General features: G+C 44.0%; 1 protein-coding gene across 7 annotated transcripts in view; it reads left to right on the forward strand.

The window, feature by feature from the left end:
- The first annotated feature begins 590 nt into the window (after nucleotides 1-590).
- UST (uronyl 2-sulfotransferase) overlaps nucleotides 591-22,812 on the forward strand; it is a 378,486-nt gene continuing 356,264 nt past the window's right edge. For 3 of the 7 annotated variants that reach the window (XM_073789713.1, XM_073789715.1, XM_073789714.1), the window contains exon 1: nucleotides 592-1,321. In XM_073789713.1, coding sequence (XP_073645814.1) covers nucleotides 1,066-1,321 — 256 coding nt within the window. In that variant the 5' untranslated portion in view covers nucleotides 592-1,065. Of the gene's footprint in view, nucleotides 1,322-22,812 lie in introns of all 7 variants that reach the window. The other 4 variants (XM_073789712.1, XM_073789716.1, XM_033867826.2 and 1 more) reach the window with 4 other exon arrangements.

Below are 22,812 nucleotides of genomic sequence, written 5' to 3' on the forward strand. Positions count from 1 at the left end.
CCCCCCCCCGCCCTTGCCTTTCTGGTCGCTTCCTGGATGAGCAGCTGTAGAGCGAAGGCGAGCAAGGAGCAAGCGTCCTCCTCTGGTTCTCTTCCAGGAGTTGGGGCGATGAGCCTGGCCCTATGGGGTCATGTTTTAATTACAATTTACACCACTTGCTCTTTCACCATCTCAGCAAAGTCTTGAACCTATCTCCAAGTACCTTTCATCGGCCTTTTGTAAACAGCTCGGCACACAGAAGGAGAATCGAGTTTCTGAAATGAGAAAACAAACAAAAACCAAAAACCATATAGTACTAGAAGAAGTCGTGCTTCTTCCTGCCGGTGACTGTTTACGAGAGGGAAGTCAGCGGGGCCCCCAAGAGGTCGCTGGTGGCGCAGGAACTGAGGCCAGATTGTAGAGAAAGGGGGAAGGAAAAAAACCCCCAGAAACTTTCTTCCTTGTAGCGAATAATCGCCGCCCCCCCTCACCCCCCCTCCCCCGCTCCAGGCAGAGGCAGTAACGTGACACCCGAGAGAAACCCGTAGACCCGAGCTGAGAGAGGGAGGGAAGAGGGAGGAGAGAGAGCGGCGGAGAGCCGGAGGGAGAAAGGGGAGGAGAGGGAGGAAAACCCCTGTCAAGGAGGTGGAGCGAGGGGATGGTGTCCGCCTCCCGTTCCTCCCTGCCGTTTTTTAGAGGAGCCTGAACCCGGACAAAACACGCCGAGACCGACAGACACAAAGCCGGGGGGGTCCACGCTGGCGCTGGAGGCGAGCCCCGGCGGCCGCGAGCGAGCCCGAGGCGCGGCGGGGCGCGGGGCACGGGGGCGCTAGCGGGCGCGGGCCGGGCGCGGGCAGTGCCGCCGAGCCGGGGCTGGGCACCTCGGCCGCTCGGGCCGCGGCGGCGGGGACCATGCCGAGGAAAGTCTCCTGAGCCCGGCAACTTCGGCCCCTCCCCGCCCCCACCCGGGCTGCCCTCGGCGCGGCCCTGTCCATGTGCAGCCGGCCGGCCGGGCTCTCCTCCTCGCAGGCGGATGGGTGACCTTTTCCTGGCACGGGCAGGCTGTGCAAGGCGGCGGAGCAGGCGATGAAGAAGAAGCAGCAGCAGCAGCAGCATCCCGGCAGCGGCGCGGATCCCTGGCCCCATGGGGCCCCTCTGGGGGGCGCCCCTCCCGGCCTGGGCAGCTGGAAGCGCCGGGTCTCCCTGCTGCCTCTCCTGCGCTTCTCCCTCCGGGACTACGGTTTCTGCATGGCCACCCTGCTGGTCTTCTGCCTGGGCTCCCTCTTCTATCAGCTCGGCGGGGGACCCCCACGCTTTCTGCTCGACCTGCGGCAGTATTTGGGTAAGGAAGGGAGACGGGAGCGAGGGCGGCGCGCGCTGCTCGAAGTTGTGCAGGGGAGAGTGGGGCGCGCCGGGCACTCTGGAGCTGCCCCCGCCGCCGCCTCCCCGAGGCTCCCCAGGTGGGACGCTGGGGAGCATCGGTGCGGCGGCCCCGAATTGCTGCTGCCTCCAGCGCGTCAGTCTGTCTGCGCCTAGGCGGGGGCGCCGCGGGGTTGATGTGCCGGGCAGGTAGCCCGGGGCTGGGCGCTGCATACCTTCCCCCGCCTCCGCCACCCCCTCTGGGCGGAGTGCAGGCGTGTGAGTGAGTGTGTACGAGTGTGTGTATATTCAAGCCTGGCAGAGTGGGGAGAGACGAGGGGCAGCGACTGCCCCTCCATGGCATTAGCGCCCACAGTCCCGTCCCGTCCGGCGCTCGGGGTCGCGCGGGTGGGATTGACTCCTACCCACGGCCTGTTCTGTGAATTGTGCCCCACGAGAGCTCCTGCCCCCTGGCCTGGGTGGCCCAGGGGCAGTTTTCGGGCTCCACGCTGTCCCTGAGCTGCCTTGTGCTTGGGGCACCCCTTGCCCACCCCACTGTCCTCAGCGAGTGAGACGCGGGGAGCCGGGGTCCGGGGCGCGAGTCACCCTGGCCAGCAGTGTCGCCTACTTCGACTGAACGATCCTCAGCGCTGTGTCTCAAATCTGAACTTTTGAGGGGGGGGGGGCGGGTTGTGCCTGGCTTATTAGGAGCGAGGTCGCCTGTTTTAGCAGAGGTAAGGAAGGAGTGTGCGAAAAGAGAAAAGAGCGTCTCCAGAGAGAGGGCGTGACCCACAGCTCGGTGGTCCAGGCACGGGGAGAGCGGTGCCAGGGCCCAGCGAAAGTAACCCCCAGGCCCCCGGTGCGCGCCTTGGCTAAGGGAGGATGCACATCTCTCACAAGTCTTGCGGGGGCCGGGGCGGGGGGAGAGGCTGGGAGGGATTCAGCTAATCGCGAACGTCCAAGGGGATAAACCTAAGCCCCCGGCAAACTTCGGCATCTGCGTGACGGGAGCGAAGGCGCAAAGGGAAGCCCCCGGAGCGCTGGCACCATGACTCCGGCGGCGGGAGGCTGCCACCCTCACCCACAGAAATCCCTTCGTCGCAGAAACCACAGGTCTGGATAGCAGATCGTTTTCGAAGGAAAAAACCACTTCAACAAAGTGACAAATGTGTTAGAGCGTTTTCAAATGTACACGCAGATAAAATAATGTTTTTTTCCACGTAGAGAAGCTCAGATTTTAAAAGTTACACTTCTTTTTCAGTAGAAACTTTAGGGAACTACGGTTTTTCTAAGATGCTTTAGGGAAAATTAAAGGAAAATATTGCCCAAGTAGCTTTCCAAACATATCTGGTTTCTTAGAGGATTTGGGGTAATATGCACTTTTGCTAAGGAGTCAACTCTCTTCTTTCGAGTTCTGTGATAGGAAGTCTCACAGCCTCATAGGCTCTCCGATTCCTGCTAGTACCACACAGGTCACAATTGTTACGATTACCGACAATCACTGTTAACTGGCATAGGGAGGGAAGTGATTTGGAAGCTCAGGGGCCTTTCTCCATAAACTCTGATAATGAATTCTTTGGTGAGGTTCTTTTAAAGCAAAATATGCAGGCAAGTGATGTAGGGAAAGTACAGTGGACAGGGAAGGAAGACATCTGTGGTGTCCTGAGGAGCACTTGGCTTTGGGCAGGGCACTGGAACCACATGGGCCTCAACTTTTCCATAGGTAAAATTCTGGGCAGGACCAGATTGTCTCTGACACCTCCACACAGCTCTTAAAATGTTATGGCTCTGATACCCTTCTTGGGGCTGGGGAGCCTGGGAGGAGGAAGGAGCAAAGGCATGTAGTGAGGCTAAAATCAGGAAACCGCAGCATCTAGCATGTTAACCTCTTGAAAATTCAACCAAATACGTGTGGTATCCAGAATTTAGTGTGCTTTCATTCTATATTTCAAAAAATGAGGCCTGATAAATTTGGAGGCTTATTTGCTGGAAGGGTGAATTCACAGCATTCACTCAGGGAACCAGGAAGAACTGAAGGATGGAATATTGCTCCTATTATTAACTCACCATTGAGTTTCTGACTGATGTAACAGGTTAAAAAATGACATCATTGTGAACTGAAAATAGGATACCCTTGGCCAAATTTGTTCCCTGTTGTTTTGTTATGTAAACATAATGATTTTCAGGAAAAGCAGGCTTGTGGTCTTTAAGAGGATCTAAAATATACCCTTAATAAAATAAGGCCAAGGTATCTGCAGAACTACTCTCCCCTTGTTTCCTCCATTCTATTATTTTAGTGTCTGTGAAAACAAAACTGTGGTTAGTAAACACATCCTCTCAATTTTCCTAGGTAGCCAATTTTGGAGGCAAGTATTTTTCTTAAATAGAAGTTCATATAAAGTCAAAATTTTCCAAATCAAAATAATATTTATAGCAATATTTGTCTTGACAGGATATTATTTTTAATATACTTGTATAATATATTACATCTGACATAGTAGCTACTAAATAAATATTTGTCAAAGTGATGACTGCACCTATTGTATCAAATAGGTAGTGTGATGTTTAACATATTGAATATTCTCACAGGAAAAAAAAAGGACCATTTATGATAGAAGCTAATATTTATTGGGTATGTGCCAATCAGTGCACATGTAGGATGAAATTGTATTAGCATAGCAATATCATAGGTAGGTGCAGCTGTTATTCCCATTTTTGATATGGGAGAAGGGAGGGCAACGAAGTTCACCGACTTGCTGAGGAGCGCATAGTAAGTAAGGCAAGATTTGAACCCACATCCGGCTGAATCAAGTACCCATTGCATTAGCACTACAAGCAGTTTGAGAGAAAAAGGAAATAGAGCCAAGATGCGAGTGGAAATCTAAAGGGCTGACTGGCAAAAAATGATTATTTTTATTTCCATAATTTCACTTTCCTTTTCTTGATACTTTGAGTATCTTGAGGGGCCAACAGAGAAGGGAAATAATTCAAGCAGCTGGCCTGCCCTTAACTCCACCTTCCTGTATTTATCTCCATGTTGCTGCTTCCATGTACTAAGCAAATGAACTCTCCCAGAGCCACACAACTGGAGGTGATGTGAATTGGAATCAAATTAAATCTTAAATGCCTAATTTCTTTCTTTAGCAGTCATTCACTGTCTAGGCGGGTCGTTCTCAATGTGCGGTCGCTGGACCTGCAGCATCAGCATCACCTGGACACTTGTTACAAGTGCAGATTCTCAGGTCTCATCCCAGACCTATGGAATGAAAGAGTCTGGGTGTGGGACCCAGGAATCCATTTTAGCAAGTCTTCCAGATGATTCTGATGCCTGCATAAGTTCAAGAACATTGTTCTAGAGTTGCTTTCACAAGCAATTGCTTTCACAAGCAATTGCTTTCAATTGCTTTCACAAAGTTTCCCATGTATTTGAGAGAAAGAGGGGGAAGAGAGAAGAGATTTATAAAATATTTAAAAAGTGATGGACATGGTTTCATTTTTTTAAAAAATTAATTAATTAATTTATTTATTTTTGGCTGTGTTGGGTCTTTGTTTCTGTGCGAGGGCTTTCTCTAGTTGTGGCAAGCGGGGGCCACTCTTCATCGTGGCGCTCGGGCCTCTCTCTATCGCGGCCTCTCTAGTTGCGGAGCACAGGCTCCAGACGCGCAGGCTCAGTAGTTGTGGCTCACGGGCCTAATTGCTCCGCGGCATGTGGGATCTTCCCAGACCAGGGCTCGAACCCGTGTCCCCTGCATTAGCAGGCAGATTCTCAACCACTGCGCCACCAGGGAAGCCCCATGGTTTCATTTTTAAACTTCAGCTTTTAAAAATGCATCTGCTTTACTGCTTACGCCCCATTGTTTCAAGGGAAGGACCGGCCAACAGCTGCAGCCCCAGCTGGCTTTCGAGTTTCTGAGGTTAGAAGATGCACGGAATGAGGTGAAGGGGGGCAACCAGAAAGCATGGTGTGGAGAAAAAAAGGGAAAAGAGTTGGTAATGATGCTTTTTCTTCTCACAGGAACAGGGGTCAGACAGCTTCTTTTTTCTAGTCAGTTTGGGGAAGGGCAAAGTCTGTTCTTTTTAAAGATGCTTTTTGCTGCAACAGATTTATTACAAAAAAAAAAGGAAAGTAAGTAAGTCAGGGAGAGGAAAGTTATGCAGGCATAACTCTTGTCTTGATTCTTTTCCTCCTTGAAATAGGTGGAGAGAGGAGAGCATAAAACACACAATGGGATAAATAGCTGAATAGAGCAAATTGCTATACTTAACTTGGAGACCATAGTCTTTCCAGTTCAGTGAAATTATTTCATTTATTTTGAAGTGGCATTCAGACTTCGACTTGCTATGGAAAACCAACCAAAATCAAATAAAATCTCCCGCAGAAATTAGATTACGATGCAGCCTCTGCCAGTAGCCTCATTACTTATGAGCTGTGGAAATATCAAAAACTTGGAATAACACTCGTTACATCTATGTAAACCGAATAAGTCGGATGGCTTACTACTGATCCTGTACAACCGGCAAACTCTAATGATTTATTATCAGGACTTGCGTATGTGATTTATCCTTTATGGGGACTAAACCTGTCAGATTGATCTCAAGTTAATAGGCTTTCCTTTCCATTTTTAAATTATACTATTTAAAATGGAGATATATTACTTTAGTTTTCAGAATTGTTAATCTTTTTTTTTTTTTTTTTTTTTTTTTTTGCGGTACGCGGGCCTCTCACTGCTGTGGCCTCTCCCGTTGCGGAGCACAGGCTCCGGACGTGCAGGCCCAGCGGCCATGGCTCACGGGCCCAGCCACTCCGCGGCATGTGGGATCTTCCCAGACCGGGGCACGAACCCGTGTCCCCTGCATCGGCAGGCGGACTCTCAACCACTGCGCCACCAGGGAAGCCCAGAATTGCTAATCTTGATATGTATATCATATATGAGCATGGCAATTTTGAGTCAGAAATGAAAGAAAAAGATGTAACTTTATTGAAGTTCTCTGAGTTGAAATGAATTTAAAGGAAAATGTGAAAATTGAGGTCCAGATCTGTTACAAAATAGCTTCTCTAAACCTTAAAAGTCAAATTAATTTTCCTTCTGCACATCACGCATGGTTTAAATATAGTATTCCAGGCCCCAGACAGCAATCTAGGAAATGAATGCATAAAATATGATGTTATCAATAGAAATTGTTGACATAAAAAGAAAATGACATTCTTGTTCATAGCTGGAAATTTATCTTATAGGGTTGGTTGGGGACACAGTAGCACTGTATTAGAAGAAGACAGAAAATGGAATTCAGCTATGGCAGACTGTTCTGTAAACACACAGCATGAATAGTGAAAAACATTCTGTCTTGTAAACTGTTTTTAACGTAGACTCGTCTCAGTATGAATTGTTTTAAAATACAGATAAATATGCATTATCTGGATTCTGTCTTTCTTCAAATTCCCTGTCATCAGTCCAGGTTTAAAACACTAGTTGGTTTTGTATTTGAGAAACTAGAATGAAAGTGCTCAAGCTTTTTGAGTCCCCAAAGAAAGAGTATCTTTTGCTTCCCTACAGGGAAGCTGCAGGAGCAGAAACTGTAGCTTGCCTTGCAGCTGTACTGAAGGGGGTCAGTGATGGGCAGTGAAAAGGCATCTTATTTGACAACTGTAGCTGCTAGAATGATTAGGAATTGTCACTTGCTTTTTTTTTTTTTGGAAAGAAATGAGACTTGACCACAAATAAATTTTGTCTTACCTATATTTATTTTTATTATAGAAACTCAACTTTAAGCAAACAGTGATATACATAAATCCTTTTATTTGTCAGAAGTGGGGACAGAAACAGTAGCATTTCACCAAAAATCCTTAGTTGCAAAAGTCAAAAGAATGTAGCAACTATTGTGCAAGAACGTTACAAACAAAGCACATTTCAGTATATGCTATTAATTTTTTTTGAATAATTTAAAAAAATTAATTAGATTATTTATTTATTTATTTTTCACTGCATTGGGTCTTCGTGCTGCGCGTGGGCTTTCTCTGGTGGCGGCGAGCCGGGGCTACTCTTTGTTGCGGTGCGTGGGCTTTTCATTGCGGTGGCTTCTCTGTTGTGGAGCACAGGCTCTAGGCACGTGGGCTTCAGTAGTTGTGGCATGCAGGCTCAGTAGTTGTGGCTCACGGGCTTAGTTGCTCCGTGGCATGTGGGATCTTCCCGGACCAGGGTTTGAACCTGTGTCCCCTGCATTGGCAGGTGGATTCTTAACCACTGAACCACCAGGGAAGCCCTATGCTACTAATTTTTAAAATAGCTTTATTGAGCTATAATTCACAAACCATACATTTCACCCACTTAAAGTTTTTAATAGTTTAATAGCTTTTAATTGTTTTTTGTATATACCTAGGTAAGGGAAACTATTACGATAGTCACTTCTAGAACATTTTCATCACCAGAAAGAGAAACCTCGTTCCCCTTAGTTATCCCTTCACTATTCCTCCGTCTCCCCAAGCCCTAGGAACTAATCTATTTTCAGTCTCTATAGATTTGCCTCTTCTGGACATTTCATAGAAATGAAATCATATAATATGTGGCCTTTTGTAACTGGCTTCTTTTACTTAGAACATTGTTTTCAAAGTTCCTTCATATTGTAGCAAGTATCAGTACTTCGTTCATTTTTATGGCTGAATAATATTCCATTGTATGGATATACCACATTTTGTTTATCCATTTATCTGTTTCTCATTTCAGTTGTTTCTATCTTTTGGCTGTTGTGCATAGTGCTGCTGTGAACTTTTGTGTGTAAGTTTTTGTAGGTACACGTATTTTCTGTTCTTTTAGGTATATACCCAGGAGTGAATTACTAGGTCATATGGTAATTCCATGTTTAATTTATCGAGGAACTGCTGAGCTGTTTTCCACAGTGGCTGCACCATTGCACATCCCCACCAACAATGTACGAGAGTTCCAGTTTCTGTACAACCTCACCAACACTTGCTCTTTTCCATTATTTTGACTGTAGACATCCTAATGGATGTGAAGTGGCATCATATTGTGGCTTTTTTTTTTTTTTTTTGCATTTTCCTAATGATTAGTGATGTTGGATATCTTTTCCTGTGCTTGTTGGCCATTCATATATCTTCTTTGGAGAAATGTCTATTCACACCCTTTGCCCATCTTTGAACTAAGTTGTCTTTTTCGTTTTGAGTTTTAAGTACAGTATCTGGGTATAGAGTAAAACCTAAATAAATTCCTAACGATTGAACCCAAAGACCTCTTTAAAAGACTCTTGGGGGTCTTACAGTTATGGATGACTTTGAATAGTAAACACTTTGCATTTAGCTCTAATGTATGAATATTCATAAATAGGTAGCACTTAACTATTTTACAGATGTCACAAAGATTATTGTGACTTATATGTGGAATATGAGTGTAGTCAATCTTGAGCAGCAGACTATAGTACAATGGAAATGAGTATTCTGTCTTTGTGTTTGTTCACTAGAAAGGAGCTGATGAGCTCAGCGTAGGGAAACATTTGGGTACGTTATGTTCCTTATATGCTGTACTATGAGGCTACCAAGGAAATCTTGAGAAAATTGGAATTCATGTGCAATTCATTTTTATTCACACTGTGGTATAATATACAGGACAAATATATAGTCCTTCAGTAAATTAGTAAAATAAGTTAGGGATTTTTAGGAAGAAATTGTTTTTTCCAAAAGTGTTAGAAATTTTCAGTAGGTTTTAAAATATATATTATCAAAATAAGAAGCTTTAAAATAAGTACAGTCAATTCCATGCCTTCTGGAAAGAGACTCAATTTGAATAATTTGTGACACTCTCATATTAAAATTATCAGGGAGCCAGATAGCAGTTTAGTGTTGAGGGTATGCTGCACCTCTCCATCTATCTCAGGTTTTATAGCGGTTGTCTGTAATTTCCCAAAGCTAGCCACTGGCTCATTTTTCTTGCCTCACTACCTGCCTTTGCTTCTGCTATTGCCTCTTTGCTGATAGTTAAGGAAGCTCAAATTCCAGTGATGATCTGTGAACTCCTGTAGTATTTATTTCATGATCACTTTTGAAGTTTTGACATTCTACCTTGTATTGTGATAACTTGTGGGCAAGCTCCTTGAAAGGAGGACGCTCGTTCAAATACTTTCCATCTCTACTGTGACACCTCTGCTGGGTACCCCACAGGAACCCTTAGGAAGTGTCTGTTGATTCAATATATTTGCTAAGCAGACTATTCTTTTTTTTTTTTTTTTTTTGCGGTACGCGGGTCTCTCACTGTTGTGGCCTCTCCCGTTGCGGAGCACAGGCTCCGGACGCGCAGGCTCAGCGGCCATGGCTCACGGGCCCAGCCGCTCCGCGGCATGTGGGATCTTCCCGGACCGGGGCACGAACCCGTGTCCCCTGCATCGGCAGGCGGACTCTCAACCACTGCGCCACCAGGGAAGGCCTAAGCAGACTCTTCTTTACTAGGGTTCCATATTCTGCTTTGCTTTGCCCTTATTTTAAGTAGAGACCGTGGTGCAGTGTGCCAGGAAAGACTCAAGCCAGTTGATTCTACAACCCATCTCTTTCTGGCTGTTTGAAGCATATGCTACAAGCAAAGATGTTAAAACCACTATGACATATACTTCTATAAACATTTCCTTCTGTGCACAGGGATAATTGTCCACCTCTTACCTGTGGGGATTTGGACTTACATTTATAGACCTTTCCCTGTAATTAAGAATGCCTGCGGTCAGCCTAGAGATCTGGCTGCATACTAGAATTCAAACTTCTTGTTTCTTGTCATTTTCCTGAACCCTGAACCAGTTTTGGGAGTTTGCAGAATAGCAGTTTATCTCTTGCTCTAAGTCAACATCTTCCTTAGGTAGCAATTTGTGCTAAATTAGCTAGTACGTTTCAAGCATGAATTTGACTCTTTAAGGAGATGAGACCATAAGATTATGTGGTTTTTGAAATAGTGACTGAGCAGATTTTAACCTAGAATGGCAAAATGATAGATTATAAGATGAAGGCTCAATGCACGAACCCATTGACCCTTGTTTAATGACAGATATGGAAATAACCTTAAGTCATGGCCTCGATTGAGTAATTCTTAGTTCATTCATTGATAGATGATTTAAATAACCATTTACATTAAGCTGCAATGCATTTCTGGAAACACCATTGATGTTTTTCTAGCTCAGTGCATATGACTTTCACAGTCTTAATGAAAATAAAAATGAAAGTGTTCTGAGACATATAAACTCCTTTGTTCAGTCACTCAGAAAATATTCATCGAAAGCTTTCTGTGGGCCAGAAGCATCCAATACTAGAAAGAGCACAGGTTTTAGAGCAGAGATCTGGGTGTGATCACTGTGCTACCACTTATTAGCTGGGAGAACTTGGGCGATTCTCTTAACTTCTCCGAACCTTAGGTGTTTTAGTCTATACGATGGGATTAATAATTGCTATTTTATAAAGTACTTATCTGACTCAAGGCATGGCATTTGATTTCAGCAAATGCCTATTTTCTCACCTTATTCTTTGCTTCTCTCAGATGCCCTTTTCTTTTGGCCCACACACCCGTGCACACACACACTTGCACAAGCACACATACTAGTGGAGTACGCAAATTCATTCATGGTTTGCTTCCATTTGAAAGCACCATTCTACCCAAGAAATATGAAATGACTGCATCAGCATTTTTGTGGCTTATCTTGTCACCCTCACCCTCAAACTGGTGAGGGCTCTTCAACAGCTGATAAGCTCCAGTCATTTGCCCTGTTAACTTTACACACCAACCTTTCTGCTTCTCATCCTCTCTTCTGCCTCCTGGAAACAATCTTTAAAAAACGTATTCTTTGCACAGCCTGCTTTCCTCTGTTTTGAATTTATCCACACGTTTCCCCCCGTCCCCGCATTCACGAAAGAAAAGTAGTTGTACAGAGGGAGTATGGCGCATACTATGGAGTATAGCCGTTCTAGGACTGGACTGGCGATCCACGTGAATCAGACCCTTTCAGACGATCACAGTGTCAGGCATACACTGGGACTGCTGCTAGAGCTTCTCCCACTTGTGATGGAACTACCGCGTCCAGTAGCCTGGCACTGGTTTTTCTCTGGTTCCCATTTCCCTTCCATTGGAAGTCAGGGCAAGAGCAGAGAACCAAAGTAGCGGATCGTTTCTTTGTCAGAAGGCTGGGGAACTTGCTTCTGTTTTCCATTCTCCGCTTCTTCACGTTGCCTTCACCTGCCCAGCCATGGATGAGTGTAGGGGCCAGAGCCACAGGGCCGTTACTCTCTGGTGTGGATGGTTACCCAATTCCTTGAGAACTTGAAAACAAATGGGATCTTACATTATTTGATAGAAAGTTAAATTTTGTCTAGGGAAACCGTGACCTTGCAGCTCCAACACAGAGCTTCCTGTTTTGACACGTGGGCTGCTTGACACAAGTACCTTCTCACTGGAGAAGCAGAACTGTCACGCAAAGCTGTGCGAGTGGCTGGCAGGGCCAGCGGACCTGGGTCTGGAGGGAGTCCGCAAATAGCTCAGGGGTCAGTGCTGTTAAGTCACACGAGCCTCCTAAGCTCATGTTTCTTTGCCTCCAAAATGAAGACGTTTGATTAGGTCCGGGATTCTCAGTTGTTTTTCTTTCCTGGGACCCTCCCTCATCAGCAGCAGTGTTTCCATGTGGTCTTGATGGTCTATCTGGGAATATGTCCCAGTGGCCAGGAAAGGGAGAATGGGTGTGGCTCTGGGGTTCTTTAAAGAAGCTCTCTAGGTGATGGTGCCCCTTTTTTCTTTAGAATGACTGAATTAGGCGCTTTCTAAGGTCCCACCTACTTTAAAATCATGTGTTGAAAGAGTTAAGAAGCCATTTAACTGTAACAACTGAAACTGTAGGGTATGTCCTTTGGAGCCAAATGGTTATTTAAAAGGTTTCAGTAGTCAAGTGACCAAGGCAAGTAGAATATGCTGAAACATTTTAGGCCATCATTTTCAAAGTCTTAATCATTGTTTCGTTTTGTTTTGTTTTGATCTTAATTAAAATTAGCAGCACTCCCCATCCCTGCCCCCATCACCAGTTTGCCCCAGCCTATCTGGACGATAAGGAGAGGATCTTGCTTCAGAAATTGTGGGAAGCAGAATGTCCTTAGGAAGGCAAAGAGAGAGAGGAAGCAGAGAGTAAGTCATGGATCTCCAGAATTCAGAGTATAATTGTGATAGGAAGAAAGAAGGAAAACAAGTAGGGATAAGAAAGCTGTGTTTTCAAAGAGGATTCTCACAGTCTTGGCCCAGCTGCCTACTGCTGGTCATCCCATTCCATTGTGGACAGCTCCAGTGGCTGAGGGAGTTCGCACAGTGTGGCAGGCTACTTCTTTGTGGCTTCTCTCTACTTCTGCTAGTTCTTCTGGGAGCTACATAGAATAGTCTGTTGGACTTCACCCTCTTTCAGAAAATTGAAGCTATGAAGGTGACTGTAATGCCCCCGCCATAAATCTTGTCCAGAAAAACAGATCTATCTTCCAGTAGTTCCTCATCTGAAGTTACTTTCAGATGCAGAAAGCACAAACAATAAATGAAAAAAAAAGAACAACATAAAAGCGAAACCTTCTGAACAATAACATCCCATAAACAAAGCAGAAAGACCCAGATTGGAGACAGATGTTTCTCTAGAAAATGTGATTAGTATGCAGTTATGTAAAAGATCAATAAATCAATAAGAGAAGGAGAATTCATGAGATAAACGGGCGAAGAATAGGAGCAGGCAATTCACAGAAGAGCAAACACAACTGACCAATAAGCACATGAAAAGATGAAATGGGGCTTCCCTGGTGGCGCAGTGGTTGAGAGTCCGCCTGCCGATGCAGGGGATGCGGGTTCGTGTCCCGGTCCAGGATGATCCCACATGCCGCGGAGTGGCTGGGCCCGTGAGCCATGGCCGCTGGGCCTACGCGTCTGGAGCCTGTGCTGCGCGGCGGAAGAGGCCGCGACAGTGAGAGGCCCGCGTACCGCAAAAAAAAAAAAAGAAAAAAAGATGAAATGATTTTCATTCCCTTATGCATCTTAATCACTTTCCTTTGTCTCTGTGGCCCTTCAGTGGCCTGTAGAACTGAGGAATTCTCCAGTTCCCTTGGCTGGTGAGCCTCCTTTATGGGGAGGAGTATCAGAAGTGACTCTTTTCTGAACTGTCTTCTTTTGAAACGACTGTGCCACATCCACCCCTGTTCTGTAGTCGTGGCAGGTGACTGGAGCGGGGGGTGGGAGGTGAGGGCGCGCAGCTCTCTGGAGCTCTGTCTCAGGTCCTAAATACAAGACTTCCCGAGTCTTTGGTGCCGCAGTTGTGTTGGATGGTCTGCCCCCTGAGATGCCCTTCTCCTCACTCAGAAGCACAGCCCGCGAGCCACTTCCAGTTCACAGCAAATAGCACCGTGCATTCTGCTCTGCTTCCTTCCATCCCTGAGACTTTGCTGAGTCTGTAAGAAGCAGAGGACAGGAGGAACTGACGTGGTGCTTAGAATGCAGCATCTTGCCTGGAAGTATTTTCTCAGTATTCCAGAGAACAGTGGAACTGACTCATCTGGTTGGAGTTTTACAGAAATGTGATTGCAGATTTTTTGCGACTTCATTCTGCTTTAGTGTCAAAATTCAACCAACGATGTGCCAAAAAAAGTGTGTAAAGTCACATACAGATTTAGACGCTTGAAGAGGAAGTTATTTTTACTATAGTGGGGAAGAAAACAGAAAGTGATGATTGGCGGAGAATCCAAGGCAGGGCTGAGTCAGGAGGCGAGGCTGGGGCACACCTGCATCTCCAGTCTCGCCAGACTGGCCTGGGAATTGTGGTGTGGTCGCCTCTTAGCAGGTCGAGTGAGGAGTTCCGGTGTGGTAGACCTGCCTGGGGGAGGAGGATGTTGACATAAACTCTGCGTGTGATGCCAGTGTAAGCCGTGTGGGGTTAATGTTGGTTCCTCCTGAAAATGTGTGTGTGCTCTCCAGGGTCCCTCCTTAGAAGCCGCTCTCTAACTAAGAGCTACATAAGACAAGGAGGTAAGAATGGAGAAACGGATTCTGGAAAGCTCCATAAACATGAAAGCCAAATGGTGCAGTGTCTTTAGTTTGCTTTAGCAGACGACTGGATTGAGGTCGTATTATTTTCTTGCTCGTGCTTTTCCCAGCTCAGAAGGCTGCTCTTTGCTTGCCCGGCGGAGATCTGAGGCCTTACGGAGTCTGAAAGGTTTGTGGTCATGTTCTAGTCCTGTTGTGAGATGAAGAGGTTCCCGGAAGTAAAGGGAGGGAGAAAGAAATATGTGGTAGCAGCCATAACTCTATCTTTTCACTGCTTTCTTCACCTGGGCAAAGGATACCTACAGCTACCATTTAGTGATAACATTTCCAGTCTCATGAGTTTGTAGCTTGATGGTGAACTTTTCAAATGCATTTAGACAAGGCTTTATTCAGGCCTTCTTGCGTCTTGCTCTCCTGTTCCTTAGGGCTGGGGAGAGGTGTGTAGGTTTCATGAGCCTGCGTCTTGAAGTGTGCACAGTTACGGTGGTGCCACTCTGTTTGTGACCTGCACTCTGGCATAGAAAGTGTGGGTGTGGGCACATTCTTAGGTGTGCTCCCTAGCTTGGATAGGGAGAACCTACTAGAACATACTTTGGTTATTGGGCAGGCTTCTACTTTTGTGTTTCGTTTCTTTTATGGCATTAATGCATTGCTGTTTCAAAACACAGCTAGCTCCCTTTCGCCAGATATTTCCCGACCACCTTGTTGGAATGATAGGTAACTTTTTGTTAATTTCACAGTAAGTCTTCCCCACAGGCTTACACTTCATTGAAGTTTCACATCAATGAGACTTAAAGGATCAGAGAACATGAGTTTTCCTATTGTTTTCATATGCCCACCCTCCTTCCCATTTGGCTTCTCTCTGTCATCTCTTCTATCTAATCAAGTTTATTCCTTCAACAAATGTTCATCAAACTCCAGTTATGCACTGGGTGCTGGAAGTAGTGTGACTAATAACTCTGCCCCTGCCCTTGGGGGGCTGCATTCTACTAGGAGGGGCAGAGAAGGACTTAGGATAAATGTAAAGAGTGATGAACAGGGGTGTCTGGGAAGCCACAGGAGGAGAGTAGAAGCAGGGATTAGATCTGCCTAGCTGTGATTAGGCTAATGATGTCTTTGGTTAAGACCCTGTTTATGCCAGTAGCTAAGGGGTTCTCAAATCTGGCTGCGCGACAGAATTACCTGGAGAGCTTTGGAAAATACTGATTTCCATTCATTTGGTCAGGGGTGGGGCCTGGGCATCTGTATTTGTTTAAAGCTCCTCATGCAATTCTGATAGGCAACCAAACTGGAGAACCTGTATAGTTGATATGTGGCCGGATAGCTTTGTGTGTGCGTTAGGTCTTCTTGTGGTACTATTCAGAGATGCTTAGCCTATAGTCTTTTATTCGGCTGTGACTTATAACACTTTAGCTTTCAGCTTCTGTATACCAGCTCTTCTCAAACTTTAATGTGCGTTCAGATCACCTGGGAATTTGTGAAACTGTAGATTCAGGTGCAGTAGGTGTGGGGTGGGGCCTGAGATTCAGCATCCTCAACAAACTCCCAGTGTCACCGGTGCTGCAGTCGGAGGACCACACTTTGAGTAATAAGCGTCTACACTGTAGCATGTTTGGAATGTGATTAATACTTGTAAACAGAAAAATGAGTGAGGGTTCATCCTAGCCTACTAAAGATCTGTGCAATTAAACATTTTATAAGTTTCTTTTAATTGAATTCTCATTCACCAATTTGATTGTTCGAATTTGAGAACATTAGATTTTTCTTAAGAATCACACACTTGCCTGATTAAAGTTTAAAATGTCTGCTTTTATTAATTTCTGCAATCCATAGTGTTAAAATGCAGGCTGTTTGGAGATTTGTGAACATACAGATTTGACTTAATGTCAAGTTCATTAATAAGCATAGGAAGTTAAACAATTGGTCTTGGATGTAAAGTTTCTTCAAACAGTTATTGCAGATTCTTGCACTGTTTTAAATTTTAACGATGTCAGAATTCATTGCTAAGTGTCCTATTATCCAAATACTCCAGGTAAAGTTTTTTTTTTTTTTTTATGGTCAGAGCGAATAATTGGATATAAATAAAGCAAATAATTAGAATGACTCGGTGTAATGTTTTGAAAACACGATTTTAATAGATAATTAAAACCCTTACATGCTCATTGTAGAAAACTGGAAAATAGAGAGAAGAGCACAAAGAAGAAAGTGAAAAGCATGTTAATTCCTTTACTCAGAACTGCTTTGGTTTGGTTACATTCTTCCTCTACTCAGCAGTACCACAAATGTTATTCCATGTCTTTACTTTTCAACAACATTGGTTTTCAGAGCAGCAGAGTTTCCTGTGAATGTACAGTCATTCCTCCAGCAAGGCCTTTTGATGTTTAGCCTATTTCCAGTTTTTCACGATTCTGCATAAAGCTGTGATGAGCAGTATTACATTTTTGCACACTTCTCTACCTCCCAGGGAGAAATTCCTAGACTTGGAATTGCTGGGGTGAAGTGTGCACCTATTTAAAAATTGCTTTTGGTACAAACTGTCACTTATCTCGGTGTGTCTCAGCCGCAGTCTGCTTTGCTCTATTTTACAAGCACTGGATATAATCTTACAAAACTCCTCACCCATTCAGTTGGTGAAAAATGATATTTAAGCTCGAATTCACATTTGTTTGAATATTAGTGAAACTGAACAATTTGACTGTTTTGGGAATTACAGTTTTACCCTTTCCCATGTTTTCCCTATAGATGTGTTCTTTCTCTTACTAATTTTAAGAACTCTTTAGAGATGAAGGGTATTAGCCCTTTACCATACATGCACATATGTTTTTTTGAATTGCTCTTTAGTTTTTCAAATCAGTTTCTTTTATTTTTCCTTTATGCTAATTAAGTTTTTTCCATTTATTACTTTTCCTTTGCTTTCATGCTTAGAAAGGCCTTATATCCTGTCCCTATATTTTCTTCTGATTCTTTTGTTGTTTCACCTTTGTTTTACATGCTTTCGGCGTTTATTTTGGTATAAATTAACTCAATCGTTTTGCAAGTCTAGCTGGAGACGAAGTCATACTTGAGTGATGTCATTCTTTAACATTAAATTCATTTTTCAAACTTTGAAAGTGATTTCAAGCTTAACTCCTTTTAGAGGGTTTGAAACCCCTGTTTGCCATTTAATTCCTAAACTTCTGGGAACAAGGTCCCCCAGCTTCCAGCCCACTGCCATTGTTTCTGGAGAGAACTTTTGAGAGTCAGTGGATTGTGGAGTCGCTGGCAAGGCCAGGCAGACATGACCACTCTCCTTGCCCACCTGCCTGAGTTGCCTGAGTGAGTGTGGGACGAGGCAAATGGATAGGTCTTAGTCTCTTGATTCCTTTCGGGTCTCTGGAGTAAAAAGTGACCACACCCCACCTCCAGACACATGCATCATTTTCAGTTTAGCTAGAAACCTTAGGGGGTGGTAATAGGTGAGCTCCTCATCAACAGCCTGGCTCAAGCCGCCCTCAGCCCTTTGCAGCACCTTGTAATAAGGACAGCACTCTTTTAAACACTATTTTTATAAGCAGCTAGAGGATAATAAGTTTAGTTCCTGTGTGTTGTTATTCTTTTTAATGTTTATAGAATTCAAGACACCACAATTTGAAGACACAGACTTTTTTTTTTTTTTTTTTTTTTTTTGCGGTACGCGGGCCTCTCACTGTTGTGGCCTCTCCCGTTGCGGAGCACAGGCTCCGGACGTGCAGGCTCAGCGGCCATGGCTCATGGGCCCAGCCGCTCTGCGGCATGTGGGATCCTCCCGGACCGGGGCACGAACCTGTGTCCCCTGCATCGGCAGGCGGACTCTCAACCACTGCGCCACCAGGGAAGCCCGAAGACACAGACATTTAAAGGCCAACCCTATGGTCTAATAGAGCTACATTTTCTTCTTTGGAAATCAGATTTCTTCTGTGAATTTACCTTTAACAGGATGTTTACTATTACAAGAGGCAATGTAGTGTAAAAGAGCATTGGGCTTCAAATCAGAAGTCCTCTGTTTGAGTCCTGGCTTTGCCAGCGTGCAGCTGTGTGACCTTGGGTAATTCACTTAATCTCTCTGAGTCTCCATTGAAACTTTAGAGGGACTCTTTCTGTTCTAGAACAACAACCACTAGATTATAAAGAGAATGCTATCTGATACTCTGCTGACTGGAATACTGTGAAAATTTGCATTTTTAATATCTGCTAATACACATCTTCATTTTAATTATCCAGGCAGAAGCCTAGCCAGAGCAGGTGGCACTCCAGAGTGTAGGAGCCAGAGGGATGTTACTTACTGTGGGATGTGTGTGCGTTGTGTCGACAAACAAACACATCCATCAAAATTCTGTCTCTAGGCATTCACAAACTGTGGTTATTTGTTGTGTGTATTCCTGCCCTTTCTGTAATTTATAGTTTGTGTGTAGGAAGAAGACCTCCAAAGATCATGTCCATTGCATTTTAGTCTATCGGATATTTTTATTCTTTGAAAGAATATTCTTGCAAAGAATAGTTTGGTGACTAAAACTTCTAAAACATTTACCCTGTGATCATTTGATAAGATTTTAATTTTTCAGTTTTATTTTTCAAAATTGAGTGTGCCAAAGACACAAAGATTATCTCAAGAGCTTCTAGTCGAGTCTCTGATATAGATGTATAAATTCATTACTTTCATGTATGTGTTTGTAGTAGTAGAGATTCATTCACATCCCTTGGGGAGCATAGGGGGGAAAATAGGGAGAAGGGGAGGGCTTCATGGAAGAAGTGACATGAGCTGGGTGTTGAAGCATAAATAGGAGTTTGCCTGACAGAGAGGTGGGCAAAGGCATTCCAGAAAGAAGGAACAGCACTGGCAAAGGCAAGCCAGTGGGCACAGTTGTGGCCCCTCTGAGTCCACTGAGTAGTACGGGTGGCTGTTGAGAGACTGTGACAGAGAGAGGGGAAGTGGGATTGCTACAGGGAGGCTTCTAGGGGAAAGATTGTAAAGGAACTTGTATCTTATACTACCTGGCAAGCAATGGGGAAACCACTGAACACTTTCAGACCACAGTGTGATAGCAGATTTGTTATTCATGAAGATAGCTCTGGAAACAGAAAGCCACGCGGAGGCTAAGCAGGTGTCTGAAATGGTCCTCAGGTTTGAATGGTGTTTTAAAGATCAAAAAATACTTGCACACGTGTCACCAAGCTCACTTCTTTACTTTCCCGAATCGTGGGTGTTAAGCTTGCTTTGCAGATGAGAAACCCGAACCCAGAGTCGTTTGGAGAGCCCTGAGTTGCTCTGCTGACGGGGTGGGGAGAATTTTGCATCCAGTTTGGGTCTGCCCAGGCCCCAGAAATCTCTTCCGTTTCACGCCATGCCATATGGAAGCGTATTTCAACAAAAGTACTCAAGTATTTTTCTCACTCTTTTAGCTTGAACTTTCAAAGTACTTTTAATCTTGATAAAGAAAGCTTGACAGGAAAATCAGCTTAACTCTTATCCTGTAGGTGTTTATTTAGTATACTATAGTCATGTCGAGTTGCCTCTTTGCTGACGTTTTCCTGTTATGATAGCGTTCTACAAGTTGATGGTTTATTTTCTCTGAGTAGCTGAAATGGGAAGAAAAATCCGCACTGCGTTTTTATTAGGATAGGTTATAACATCTTGATTTTATGTTTCATTTATTTCAGTAACTTTGATCATGCCATTTTGTCATAGATTAAGTTGGCGTTTAGGCTATGATTTCTTGCTGTTTTAAATATGACTTTTCACTGTGTATGGCAGGTTTATTTTCTCTGCAGCTTTACTGAAGACTGTTTAGAAGTGACTCCATTTATGTCTCACCTGAAGGCCCATATTCTGGGGCTGTTGATCTCACATTCCAAGTGTAGCTTTTTGTGAAGCAGTTCAGCTCTTCCAACCCCTGCTGGAAGACATCCAGCCCTACCTGTGCTGCCACCTGCTCTGTGACGTTTGAAGCAAAATGGTCTAATTGTTTTGTTTTTGGTTTTGTTTTTTAAACCAAAACCAGGTTTCTAAATCTCCAATTTTGTGAAAACACAGTTGGAGGAGAGGTGTTCAGGTCACAAAAGCATTGAACTGTGCTAAGATTGCGGTGGGTGGGTAGATAGTCCTTGAAATGATTTTTTGATCCCTTGAATGTCAGGACACTTTTTTAGAGAAGGGGCAAAGGGAAAAAAGCCCAGAGGGAGGCTCCATGCCCTGAACGAGACTGTGTGAACTCGCCCAGGGTCTGGCGCTTACTGGGTGATAGATGTTTATTAAGGTAATTAGAACATGTGCCTGGAATGAGAGAGTTTTTGTAGCTGAACATTAAATATATATCTGAAGGCAAAAGGGAATAAAGTGTGTCATGTCGTCATTATTTAATGTAAGAAGCATAGGTGTTCATTGGGAACGGGTGGCCTCTCTTTTTTTACCTTCAACTTATAGGAGAAATTGATTTGATCTTAGAGTATTAGAAGAGGCAATGTCTTCTACAGTAATTTTTTCCGGAAAGCGACATGTCCTTCTTGAGGCTGTGCCGTACGCTGGCCCTTTATAAAAAGTGAAAAGTGTGCTGTAAAGTCCTTCATCAGCAATTGCATTTCCCTGGGGAGCGAGCTGTCACAGTGGAGGTGTCTTGCTTTTCAGCGGCTTTAGGTGTTTAGAAAATGGATATTGAACTTGGCCCTGATTGTTTCTCTCAAGTGTCAGTTTCTTCGGGCTTATATTTGGCAGGAAGGGGAGAGCAGTCTGTTGAATGACGGACGTGCTGGGGTGTAGAACTTCAGTGTGGCTGAGTGAGTCTGCGTGTCGAGATGGTGGATGTTTAGGCAGCAGGAGCAGTTCAGGTTCATTCACCCTCCCCTGGGCTGAGGAGGCTGCTGGGCCTGCTGGGGGCCTGGCCTTAGATGGGACCCTCCCGGACTCTCAGCATCACTCCTGTTCAGCAGGAATCAGGCTCTGGTGGCTGAGATCTGGGCCGGGATCTTTGTCCGAGGGAGAAGTTCTGAGTAAACATATTTTGAATGCCTTAATGCCTGATCTCTCAAAGGCCTTTTCAAAAAAAAAAATCTAACATATTTGTCAATGAGAGAATGGAATTCATTTTACTAGTTTTTCTTCTACAATTTTAATAGTAATAGCTATTATTATTATTATTATTGAGGACCCCTTTTTCCAACTGAGCAAACTTTTGTTAGTCTTGCCATAGTTTAGACCCTCTTGGGTACATGATCTTACAAAATATCTGAGGAACTTTGAAAAAAATCATAGAAAATAAAGGATATTGGGCAATCAACTGTAAAGGAGGTTAGAATTTGGGACTTAAATTTCTTTCCATATCTTTTAATTTCATCCAAATTTATATGAATTAGAAAATGGTCATTTTTTTCATGTTTGGAATAAGATGACATGCATATTAGAAGTCTAATTTATTTTTCAGGTGTCCATGAGGTAAATGCAAACCAGAAGAAGACTGTTTTACACACACACGCACACATGCACGTATTTTTTGTACGCTGGAATGGTAAATATTCAAGTCTTTTCCATTGGGTGACATTTTGTTTAAACATTTTTGCAGGACATTCATATTTTCTATTTTTACCTTTTGAAAGGGACAGTGTAAGGGACAGATGTAAGAGTAAATTTGTGAATTTGCACCAAATGCCAGGTGTAGGGTTCTGTGACATCTCAAAATGCCTTTGGGCATCGTGCACTCGACGACTTTCCAGGAGGGAGTGAGAAGGGATTGTCTGAGTGAATCAAATTCTCAGTCGTCAGCTGCCCAGTTATTCTTTTCTAAAATTGATCTCCCTGAGAACGTCACGCTGGCTGTCCTTTCCCACCAGTTCCCCCTTGATGCCCTTCCCCAACTTTGCATGATCTTGCTATGCTGGGTGCCAAACACCGCCAGGTGCTAAAGGAAGAATTCAAAGGCTGGTGTTAAGGAAATGAAAGACTAGTAAAGGTAATAAACCTTTTTCCAAGTCAGGTGGTTTCAGTTCTTTTTTTTTTTCAACCAAAGTGAAGGAGTTCAAGTTATCAAGGAATCAAGTTATCCCTTCAAGTAGATGATCTACAGATCACCATGGGCTTCAGAAAGCATTAAAGAAGTGAGTGGCAGGGCAATAACATAACTCGTCCCTTTCCTATCTACTAATCTGTGTGAGCAAGGCTTCTCAGTGTTCACACTTATTAAAATGAAACATGGAATAAAAGTGAAACAAGTAAAATTCAGTTATAGATACATTAACTAGTCAAATACCACAGCCCTGTTCATCTCATTAATAGATGCATTTTCAAGAAAATTGTACTTCTGCTTTTTAATCATTATTTGTGAAACCTTTATGTTGATCAATTGTGAGCCAGTGGCAATCTTAACAGCAACTCAATGCAGAAGATATTTTTGAAACCCTTAGACATTTTGGTCACAGAAAAAATTTAAAA

The sequence above is a fragment of the Tursiops truncatus genome, chromosome 12 (genome assembly GCF_011762595.2).
Source record: "Tursiops truncatus isolate mTurTru1 chromosome 12, mTurTru1.mat.Y, whole genome shotgun sequence".
NCBI lineage: Eukaryota > Metazoa > Chordata > Mammalia > Artiodactyla > Delphinidae > Tursiops > Tursiops truncatus.